This window comes from Homarus americanus, unplaced genomic scaffold (assembly GCF_018991925.1).
Source record: "Homarus americanus isolate GMGI-L3 unplaced genomic scaffold, GMGI_Hamer_2.0 scaffold35762, whole genome shotgun sequence".
NCBI lineage: Eukaryota > Metazoa > Arthropoda > Malacostraca > Decapoda > Nephropidae > Homarus > Homarus americanus.
Window position 1 is genome coordinate 729,132 of NW_024757817.1, and position 12,396 is coordinate 741,527.

General features: G+C 42.7%; 1 protein-coding gene across 1 annotated transcript; it reads left to right on the forward strand.

Moving 5' to 3' along the window:
- The first annotated feature begins 8,418 nt into the window (after positions 1 to 8,418).
- On the forward strand, positions 8,419 to 11,534 carry LOC121857829 (hyphal wall protein 2-like). Its single transcript, XM_042354094.1, has 2 exons — positions 8,419 to 8,488; positions 10,153 to 11,534. Exons 1-2 carry the CDS (start codon positions 8,419 to 8,421, stop codon positions 11,532 to 11,534), a joined length of 1,452 nt encoding a protein of 483 aa, XP_042210028.1.
- The last annotated feature ends 862 nt before the right edge of the window (positions 11,535 to 12,396 follow it).

A 12,396-nucleotide genomic window follows, 5' to 3' on the forward strand; every position in this document is an offset into this window, starting at 1 on the left:
AGTAGTAGTAGTAGTAGTAGTAGTATGAAACTGAATTTTAAGTTTTAAGGTGTATTATCACTATTATTGTTGCTATTATAATTATTAGTTGTTGCAGCAATAGGATGAAACCGAATTAGGAGATTTATGTTATATAATTATATTTATTATTTTTCGTATTTGCGAATGTAATAGACATTTCGTTCTATTTTTGTATATTACTATGTTCCAAAATGTTAAGTTATTCACGTGTGGTATTGCTCCCTTTAAGAAAAATATACAGTTTAATACACGTAATTAATCACTGTAAAATATGAAGTAGTATTAGATATAGACCTTGAAGATTATATATACTTAACTGTACCTAACTTAACACTATAAAAAAATAACACAGCATTAGCTATTAACTCTGCCAATTACCTCCTCTAAACTATACCTACTTAAATACCATAAACTGCAGTGAGAGTATTAGACATATGTAAAAAAAAAAAAAAGTTATCTTAAATGCTAAATAATTAATAACTACCCTAATAACTGTGGTTAACTTCACCGTAGTTTTGAAGTTTTCTGCAGTCGAAATTCGTCCTCAGTTGCATTATTCATGTCTTAGTGGGTTTTTTTTTTATTAACATTACCCCCTAAATTTTATTCAAATTAGAAAACGGACTCCGGGGTTATATGCAGATAGTGGAGAAAGTATTTGTTTAGTGTTTACTGCTGGTGAAAGTGTGACGAAAGTTTGGTGAAGGATGGTGTTATATTAGTTCTGGGGGGGGGAGAAGGAGGGAGTGAAGGAGTAGAGAAGGAAGGAGTGAGGGAGTAGAGGGTAGAGAAGGATGGAAAATGAAGCAAGATGGAAAGGGAGGATAATTGAGAAAGGAGGAAGACAACTAAAGAGACGGTGAGAGAGAGGGGGGAGGAGAGGGGAGGCAAGGAAAGATGAAAGATGGGGAGGAAGATAGATGTAGAAATGGAGAAAGAGGGAAGGAGATGATAGATGTGAGGGAGTTGATGGAAGGAAAGGGAGGATAAGAGAGGGAGAGAGGCGAAGGAAGAGTAAAGGGGAAAGGAAATTATATATGAGAGGGGGGGGGGGAAGTGGAGAAAGAGAAAGAGAATGCCAATAAAGCATTTGTCTCTTAACTACGATCCAACTCGTTTCACTCTCGTTTCACTCTCGTTTCACTCTCGTTTCCTTTGGTGTAAGTCGTCACAGACCCTTAACGATTTCCCGGGTCCTTGCGAGACATGACGGGTGTAGGTGTGTGTGTGTGTGTCCGTGGCTCGTCCTTGGCGGTGCCCGTCCTTGATGTGTACGTGATGACTCGTAAATGTGCGAAGGAAAACAGATTATTGGAATTTGGTTGATATCTTGTCTCAAACACCTCCTCTCTCTCTCTCTCTCTCTCTCTCTCTCTCTCTCTCTCTCGTGGCATTTCCAGATGGCCAGATGAGGAAGGTCGTGGATGTATCGCGTGTTGGACTTCATTCGACCAGGTACACGTGTCGTTCACATATCTAAAAAAAAAAATAATCCACGATTCCCCTTTGAGTCAGGATTTGTAAAAGAAAAAAAATATAAAAATTATCAGTAATTATTTTCGATAGAAGATGAAGTCATTGTGCTATTGTTCTTGGCCATTATCTATTTTTTCTTGGCTCTTATATATATACTGTATAACTATTTTTTTTTGTTTCGTCCTAATTTATCGGTTATTAATCTGTATGTGTTTATTGTCTCTTTGCCTTTAATTATTTTTGTCATTGTTTCTTCCCTCTCATTCAACTGAAATTATTGTCGCATTTATAAGGGTTTCATTACTAATCATTTTATTTTTATCGTTTATGTAAGCCAGTGTTATTGTGTATCTCTTTTATATAACCCGGTGTTATTGTTAATTTATTTCTTATATTACCCGGTGTTATTGTTTATCTCTTTTATATAACCCGGTGTTATTGCCAATTTCTTTCTTATGTAACCCGGTGTTATTGTGTATCTCTTTTATATAACCCGGTGTTATTGTTAATTTATTTCTTATATAACCCGGTGTTATTGTTTACCTCTTTTATATAATCCGGATTAATTGTTGGTTTCGATATTTTATTCTCTTGTTTATTTCTCTCATTCTATTCACTAATTCCTATTGGACTTTAGTTATTACTCTCTCTCTCTCTCTCTCTCTCTCTCTCTCTCTCTCTCTCTCTCTCTCAACCTACTTTTACGAGAGAATTATTCATTTTTCCGTAACTCGGCAAAATTCTGAAAGTGGTGCCGTAACTTTTAATTGTATTCGACTTCTACAACACAACCTCTAGAGTCTAGATTATATAAATTATACAACACTACCTCTAGATTATATAAATTATACAGCAATCTACCTTCAGATTATATAAATTATATAACACTGTACTTACAAGTTAATCAATTATTCAACACAAACAAAAATTATTTCAATTACCACAATGCCTCTAAAATCTGTAAATTATAAAATATTGTACCTAAAAAATACAGATTATACAAATGATGTAGCTTCTAATTATACAGTATATAAATTATACAACACTGAACCTAACCCCCCCCAAAAAAACCCCCCCAAAATATCAACATTACAAATAATTTATATATGAAAATTATTATTTTTTTCAATCTTATATTTATCTCAATTTATATATATGTTATTAAAACGTGTAGGTGGTGTATGTAAATTACGGATGGGGGAGGGATTGGTATGCAAATTTAGGTTGGGGGGGATTGGTGTGCAAATTTAGGTAGGTGGGGGGGGTTGAGGGGGGCGTATGCAAATTAGATCCCCAGCGATGGAGTTTAGGTGTGAAAAAACAAAACTGTGTGAGAGTAGGTGAGGTAAAAAAGTCGGTGACCTTATGTGGTGTTGACCTAGTTTTTGACTTGTTTGTGACCTGTTGTTTGTGACGTGTTGTCTGTGTCCTGTTGTTTGTGAGGGACTTTGATTGTGTGGGGTTGTTTGTGTACTGTTGCTTCTTCCGTATTTGTTTGTGTGTCTGTTGGTTCCTGTACCTGTACCTGTATTCATACCTGTACTGTACCCCTACATGTTGACGGTATTTATATTGATACCTGTATTTGGACCTATAGTTCAACAGGTACAGGTAGGCCATAAAAGTCCTGGTGGGTCAACATTAATTAAAAAAAAATACCTGGCTGGAAACTGGAACACACAAGTAGGTTAATGACCATGTTGGAACCCCCCCCCCCTGACTCCTGTTTGTTTACGAGGCGTGGTTGTACCTTCAGATAAATGCGACCCTCTTACCTTATACTGTCTGTGTTATGTGTGTTGAGGGGGATATATGCCTCACCAGCGCTACCAACTGTTCCGTGTTTTAATGGGAAGAGTCACGTGTAATTCCTCGTTTATATGACTTGGTAAAAAAAAGAAAATATACTTAGTCGCTAATATTGCTTTGGGGGCCGACAGCTGCCTACACCTTTACTGCTGAGTTGGAATTAATGGCTGTACGTAAAATGATTATATATTTATTATGTTGGTGATAATTTATCTGAGACTTATGTATTAATTTAGGTAACTGACTTTGGGATAGATATTATATTCTAACTTGCTGTGTTTATACTTGAGGGTCTTGTCCAGAGGCTTGATACAAGTCAGTTTATGTGAGGGAGACCTGAAGATATATACTATACACAAGGTATACATGTTTAAATATTCATAGTATACAGTGTAGTGGTATAAGACCCTCGCTGATATACAGGAACTCTATTACATAGCGAGTGTATATACGTCTTTTACTTACCTTTATGTGATATCCAGTGTGGTTTTGGTCCAATACAAATTTATTAACTTGGAGACTTGTGTCACACTAAGACTCACAACACAGCCAGTAGGGAGTCTTTATCACCGCTAGCTATTCAGACACATCCATTATATTCTAAGTCTCCCTGAGAATCTCCCCGGCACATCCATTACGGAGCCTACACCTTCAAACACACTTGACTGTAACGTCTGTATCTTCATTAGTCTCCCAGATTACGTATCCCGGCCAGGCTCCAGATGTACCGCCCACCCATTCCAGTATCCCGGCCAGGCTCCAGATGTACCGCCCACCCATTCCAGTATCCCGGCCAGGCTCCAGATGTACTGCCCACCCATTCCAGTATCCCGGCCAGGCTCCAGATGTACCGCCCACCCATTACAGTATCCCGGCCAGGCTCCAGATGTACCGCCCACCCATTCCAGTATCCCGGCCAGGCTCCAGATGTACCGCCCACCCATTCCAGTATCCCGGCCAGGCTCCAGATGTACCGCCCACCCATTCCAGACTCTGCATCACCTGTAGCCTGGAAGAAAGACCCCATTACGGATGATGTACCACCCCCAATAAACCTAATCATTAGAGCCTGTGTCCTCTTTTAGACTCCCAGAATACACCAATTACAGAGTGTGTATCCCCCCCACCCTTCCTGATGCCCCCAGCGAGGGAATGTTGTGTGAAGTAAGAGTTCTCGTACGTCTACCAGGGATATATCTTACACTAACGACGCTATTAAGGTCATTTTGCTCGGGCGTCCTGGTTTATGGTGGGGAGGGAGAGGGTGTGGGGGAGAGGATGGTAAGCACGTGTTGGGGTCGTCCTGCACCACGTGGGTCATTGTTGATATGCTCCAGCTGACGTTTGTTTACGTTTATCAGCTGACTTTCTGTTTTGGCTATCAGGTGGATTTTCTTTTGTGTGTGTCGCCGCACGTGGGGTTGTTGATGTGGTCCAGCTGACTCGTTTTTGTTTTTGCGTTTATCAGATGCGCCTCGTGTAGGTTCATCAGCTGGATTTATTTTTATTCGACACGAGAGTTTGTTTATGTACCCCAGCTGAGTTTGTTTACGTGTATCAGCTGACTTTTGTGTTTATTATCTGACTTACTTTGTTTAGTACTTGTGTTTGTTTATGAATCTTATCTGACTTTATGTTTACATCCGATATTTACCACTCAAACATCTGTCCAACTTGGTGTTGTTATTGGTGGTGTTTGGTAAATTGTTCCAGTCATCCACAACTGTTATTGTTTAATGTTGTTTACCACGTGGGTTTGTTTATGTACATCATCTTTTATCTTGATCACTACCTGTCTTGACCTTGTACGAGCCTTCCCTACCACCTGTATTTCCTGTCTCCCACTTATATACAGGTATGTCCTGGGCCGGTACAAGTACAGGTCTTACTGACTGTCTGCAGGCCGCCCCTCACCAGCCTGTCTCGGTCCTTGTTCTCACAGATTCCTAAATTAATATTTTTCTCGTAACTGGAGACGTGAAATACACTCTGACTGACTCACTCAATTAGCGAAGCAAAGATGGCGTCCTCAACAGCGTCTTAATTGCCCTGAGACTCTACAGTAACGATAATTGATCATTGTTTTGGTTAAAGTTGAAACAAGCTCACTGTTTTAGTTCCGTCACAACAGGTGGTTTGAGTACAGCACCTGTAGAACACCTGTACCGTCTTAATAGGTAATTGTTACATACGCTACTTGATCACCTGCTACCTGTAAATAGTTAAATTGCTAGTTATATTAAGTTTAATGATATTACTGATTTTTATCTATTATTGTTAGTAGTAGTATTAGTTATTATTATTATTATTATTATTATTATTATTATTATTATTATTATTATTATTATTATTATTATTATTATTATTATTATTATTTATTCTTATTATTGATAGTTGAAGCTCCCGACTCATTAGCCGTGAGGACCGTGGAGTACTGGTGTCCTCACAGTATACAGCGGGTGATCCTCGCCTCTCCTGTGTGGGTTCTTTAAGTTCCTCTTTATAGTTTCTGAAAAGCTTAGGCTTACATTCATTAGAGAGGCGTAGAGTTAGGGGAGATGTGATAGAGGTGTACAAGTGGGTAAGTGGGATTAACAAGGGTAAAATGGAAGATGTTCTGAAGCTCAGTAATAACGAAATAACTAGAACAAATGGCTTTAAATTAGATAAATTCCGATTCAGAAAGGATATAGGCAAGCACTGGTTTGGTAATAGAGTTGTGGATATGTGGAATAGACTACCGAGTGCTATAGTAGGATCGGGGACGCTAGGGAGCTTCAAGACGAAGTTGGATAGGCACATGGAAGTGCTGGGATGGGTGTGAAAGGGATCTGCCCTGTATGGGCCAGTCGGCCTCCTGCAGTATCCCACTTTCTTATGTTCTTATGTTCTTATGAGAACGCGTCTGGCTCACCTGACATACAACACCAAGGTGGATTCTCAAAAGCTTCTATGTTACTTTTCTTTCCCCGACTACAGTGTAGGGAACACGTACAGTATAGTTAAGAGGAGCCTCACTGTAATTTCATTGATTCTGAAACAATATTTCAGTAATTTGCTTAAGTGGGTCAATTAAACACGTTCTTGCGTCATTTGTGGGAGTGATTTAATGTAGGAACCTTTGAGAATCCATCTTTGTGTCGTAGCTTCAATGTACCTAGCATGGAGGTGGGGCCTCACATTAACGTACAGGGGAAAATATATCTTTGAGAATATATGCTCTGAACACCTTTAACCCCGTGCTTAACACAGATGGGAATACATGTGCAGGTCAGCCGCACCTGTACTGTACAGGTGTTCCCGGGTAATTGTACCGACCATTGCTCTCACTCGTTTGTATGAGCCGGACACGTGTGTGTTCCGCAATCCGCTTATTTCTGCCTGACTCTTGTACCTGACTCACTTTACCCACAACACAAAGATGATTCTCAGTTGTTCTTATGATTTTCCCCTTTAATTTAACCTAACTAAACGCAACCTAACCGAACCTAACATAATCTAATCTAACCTAACCTTACCACACCTTAATTTTTTTTTTTTAATGTCTCTATCTCAACACTGGCACTTGATGACAGGACTGGACAAGTACTGGTCAGCCTCTGGAGTAAACCATCTCCCATCAGTTGAAGTGTAGTGGACGGGAAGCAGTATGACTCACGCTACACTGTGGTGGAAGTAACTAAATTATTTGACCCATTTTAAGCAGTATAATTGAAGACACTGGTTTTATTATAACTAACCAGAAAAAGACTTACGAGGTGTTGTTCACGTATAATAAGACCAGCGTGTCTGTAATATTGTTAAGGTTATCAAGTTTTAAAGTGTCTTCTGCTGTAATGTCTCGTGGTATATGTCGGGGCTCAGTTACCAGAAATAAGCAGTATATTATTATTGCTTTGACTTCGTGGGGCGGAGTGGAGTGAAGTGAGGACTGGCCGATGTTTGTAAGTCCGTGGAAATGTCTCATCGTCGGTTAGGTTAGGTGTAGTGAGACGGACTCAAGAACGGCAGGTGACGGGTGTTGATGTTTCCATGTCATGTGAGTTTTGTTCCAGATTTTGCCCAAATTAGTAACTCATTCAAAAATTCAGTTAAGCAGTAGAGAGGAAGTTGACCCTCCTGTAAATTGGCGAAATTTTTATGTGAACTTAATTTCAAACTTGCAAAACTCAGGCATAAAATTTAAGCAAAAAAAAATCAATTTGGATGTTAATGAAGTATCTGACGGTAGTGGTTAGTCGTCTTGGAAAATAACGAAGATTTAAACATTATAATCGTACTCATATATATGTGTCCTTACTAGAAATAATTTTGCTGGAATAAATAAAATTGACATAATACAGTATTTACATATTCCAGTGGCGGGATTAACATTTTTGGGGGAGTCCTGTAGTTAAATCTTGTTTACACTACAGTATGCTGTAATTTTTGGCTCTCGTGGGAGGTGATGAGGTAGATAGTAAATTACTGAGACTTTGTGAGGTGTTTGTAAAAAAAGATCTTGTTGAGTTGTGATAATGGGGTCAGGGAAGAGGTGTGTGTGTGTGTGTGTGTGTGTGTGTGTGTGTGTGTGTGTGTGTGTGTGTGTAAGGGAGGGAGAGAAAGAGAGACATAACATATTGATAGATAGAACGGAATATGGAGAACAAAATGTACATTAAATTTGTATTCATGGGGTAAGTGAGGCTGTACACATAGACTGTACATTAACACACACACACATTCCTCCACGCTCTTAATGCTGATCCTTTGGGATTTATAATCAACTGGGACATCAGATAGAACCCCAGGTGGTGCCTCACTGTGACTGTTGAATATAATATGTTCACAGCCGAAGGAAAATAATAGAAATAGTAATAATAATAATAATAATAATAATAATAATAATAATAATAATAATAATAATAATAATGTTTTAGAAGACCTTTTTTGAGGCCAGACAACAGCTGTTCCACGATGCTCGCAGCGTGTTGTGGACAGGTTCTTGCTGGGCTGTAATGGTCTTGGCTTTGTATACGAGGTAAATTTTGTGAGAAATTAATGGTTTTTGTGACTGGGATGCTTCATGTGTGTGTGTGTGGAGGGGATGCTCCTTTGTGTATGTCCGTTAATATGTTTGTGCAGATTTATGTGGATGTTATTCAGCGATTCCAAGAACAGGTCACAGATATCGTGTGTATTAGTAACGAGAGAGAGAGAGAGAGAGAGAGAGAGAGAGAGAGAGAGAGAGAGAGAGAGAGGTGTTAGAGTGTCTTGTGCACCTGAAGGTAACACCACCAGCTGTGTTGTGTTTGTTTACAGTGGTCAGCTGATGTCCCGATGGTCAGCTGGACACACTCCCCTCACATGCCGGTGGTGATAATCGATTGTTGTGAACGAAGACCAGACTACGCGTGCGCGTGCACACTCACACACACACACACACACACACACACACACACACACACAGATTAATTTGATCACATTACGCACCCTCAGCTTTCAACCAGCACAAGGCCTCTTTATTAATTCATTCACCTCTGTGTTGTTAACCAATCGTGCAGGGAATATCTGCATTGGCCTGGCACTCTTGCCTCACTGTTGTCAACACCGGCCCATTCAGATGTCTCTCACCTGGGTTCTGACGTAATGTCTTTTATATTGAAGTGAAACAGCTGATCGTCACGTGTGTTTTGTTGATATATGACAGCTGATTGCTTTTGCTGATATAAGATAGCAGATTGCCAAGTTGCCACGTGTGTTTTGTTGATATAAAACAGCTGATTGTCATGGTTTATTAGTAAGCAGCTGTGTTTGTTTTGTTGAACTATATTAGATTGATGTTATGTGCGTTTTGTTTTAGAGTAAACAATTGAACTTATATATTCTTTACTTCATAGCTGAATTGTATATGTTTTTGCCCTCCAAACATCCATCCCTCGCCCCCCACCCTCCATTTCTATCTATTCAATTGTTCCTGCCTTTTCCTCCTTTTCTCTCTCTTCATCCATCCACATCTCTCTCCCTTCCAATTGCCATCTTACACCCACTCACGCTTCCCTTCCTCTTCCACGCCTTCAATCCCATCTATCCATCTATCCATCCATCCATTCCTCTCCTCTCTCCTGTCTAGACATATTTTGCATCCCTCCCTTTCTCCATCCCTTCTTCCGCCATCCATGAAATCATATATCCCTCCCTCTCTTTCCCTGTAACCATACATCCTCCTCCCTCCTCCCTCCTCCCTCCCTTCACCTCCCTCACCTCCCTTCCTTCACCTCCCTTCCTCCCTTCCTTTAACCGTACACCCCTCTTCCCCCTCGCCCCTCTCTCCCCTCTCTCCATCCAATATTCATCTCCCGGCCTCCACCACTCTGCATCTTCCTCGTCATCTCAACAATGTGATTCTCAGAGCGAAAAATCTGCTGTCTCTTATTCTCAAAAATGCGCACGTGAAATTTTCTCTTAACTGCAGATGTGGGAACTCCTGTAACTCACTTAAGGTGTGAGATAAGGAGAAATTCTCAAAAGTTCCTATGTTAAATTTTATTCCACAGTGTTGATGTGAGGATGGTGAGGATGCATGTAAATCACTTCATTACTCTTCGACACAAATATGGATTCTCAAAAATTCGTTCGCTGAATTTTCCCTGAACTGGTGATATGAGAACGTCTTTAACCGACACACTTTAGTTACAGCTTTAAGTTGTTCTCTAAATTTCACGGTGACTCTCCTGCCTGAACTAGTGGCGCACGTCGGAGGCTCCTGAAGGGGGAAGTTTACTGACGGACCTCTGAGAACCCGGGTCCTTCGTTCTCTCTATCTTTGGTTTTAAAGTGACCAAGACTAATGCGTGTTCCCCTGAGTATCTACCTTCCTCACACGGCGTCACAGTCCTCACTACACAGCGTCACAGTCCTCACTACACGGCGTCACAGTCCTCACTACACGGCGTCACAGTCCTCACTACACGGCATCACAGTCCTCACTACACGGCGTCACAGTCCTCACTACACGGCGTCACAGTCCTCACTACACGGCGTCACAGTCCTCACTACACGGCGTCACAGTCCTCACTACACGGCGTCACAGTCCCTCACTACACGGCGTCCTGATCCTCACTACGGCGTCACAGTCCTCACTACCCGGCGTCCACGGTCCTCACTACACGGCGTCTGATCCTCACTACACGGCGTCACAGTCCTCACTACACAGCGTCACAGTCCTCACTACACGGCGTCACAGTCCTCACTACACGGCGTCACAGTCCTCACTACACGGCATCACAGTCCTCACTACACGGCATCACAGTCCTCACCACACATCACAGTCCTCACTACAGTCCTCACTACACGGCATCCAGTCCTCACTACACGGCATCACAGTCCTCACAGTCACAGTCCTCACTACACGGCGTCACAGTCCTCACCACGGCGTCACAGTCCTCACTATCACGGCGTCACAGTCCTCACTACACGGCGTCACAGTCCTCACTACACGGCGTCACAGTCCTCACTACACGGCGTCACATCACTACACGGCGTCACAGTCCTCACTACACGGCGTCACAGTCCTCACTACACGGCATCACAGTCCTCACTACACGGCGTCACAGTCCTCACTACACGGCGTCACATCCTCACTACACGGCGTCACAGTCCTCACTACACGGCGTCACAGTCCTCACTACACGGCGTCGTCTGATCACACACGTCACTCACTACGGCATCACAGTCCTCACTACACGGCGTCACAGTCCTCACTACACGGCGTCTGTCCTCACTACACGGCGTCACAGTCCTCACTACACGGTCACATCCTCACTACACGGCGTCACAGTCCTCACTACACGGCGTCACAGTCCTCACTACACGGCATCACAGTCCTCACTACACGGCGTCACAGTCCTCACTACACATCACAGTCCTCACTACACGGCGTCCAGTCCTCACTACACGGCATCACAGTCCTCACTACGGCGTCACAGTCCTCACGGCGTCACAGTCCTCACTACACGGCGTCACAGTCCTCACTACACGGCGTCACAGTCCTCACTCACACGTCACAGTCCTCACTACACGGCATCACAGTCCTCACTACACGGCGTCACAGTCCTCACTACACGGCGTCCAGTCCTCACTACACGGCGTCACAGTCCTCACTACACGGCGTCACAGTCCTCACTACACGGGCGACACGTCACAGTCCTCACTACACGGCGTCACAGTCCTCACTACACGGCGTCTGATCCTCACTACACGGCGTCACAGTCCTCACTACACGGCGTCACAGTCCTCACTACACGGCGTCACAGTCCTCACTACATCACAGTCCTCACTACACGGCGTCCTCACTACACGGCGTCCTCACTACACGGCGTCACAGTCCTCACTACACGGTCACAGTCCTCACTACACGGCGTCACAGTCCTCACTACACGGCGTCACAGTCCTCACTACACGGCGTCACAGTCCTCACTACACGGCGTCCTCACTACAGTCCTCACTACACGGCGTCACAGTCCTCACTACACGGCGTCACAGTCCTCACTACAGTTGTGTGTTGTCTCAGCGAGGGGTAACAGTAGTGGCTTACCTTTCCTTCCTATGTTGAAACAGTTTATTTAGCCAGAGATACAGAGTGAACCATAACAACAATATTGACGTGACTGAGCTCTCTAAGTGGCACCTGATAAATACTGTACATTTCTCTCAAGGAATTATTATATAACGTTTAGTATCATCTGGTTTCTAGGCTCCTGCGTCCATGTGTCCGTAGAGTACAGTACATCCGTCCTTTAACACGATGGTCAACTTGAACAACAACAAAAGGGACGTATTGTAACCTCATGTGATGTGTCGTTATGTCATGGTGTAGGGTTATGGCGCCTTGTGCTGTGTTGTGGCGCAGCGGACGCCTTCACCGCTGTGCCATCACTGTCACCCCTGTGCACATTTATTATATCCTTGCTTACTATAATACCTGCGTCAGTAAGCTCTATGAATGCTGTGATCCTTTTTAGCGGCCTTTGATCCCCCCCCCCCTCCTTCACACCTTTCCCGTCCTCCGCCACCTCCTGCTCTCCTGCGCTTATTATTATTATTATTATT

Coding starts and splice junctions, on each gene's coding strand:
- LOC121857829 (XM_042354094.1), top strand. CDS start 8,419: ATGTTTGTGCAGATTTATGTGGATGTTATTCAGCGATTCCAAGAACAG. Junction 8,489..10,152: donor CACAGATATCGTGTGTATTA/GTAACGAGAGAG, acceptor TGTTCCCCTGAG/TATCTACCTTCCTCACACGG.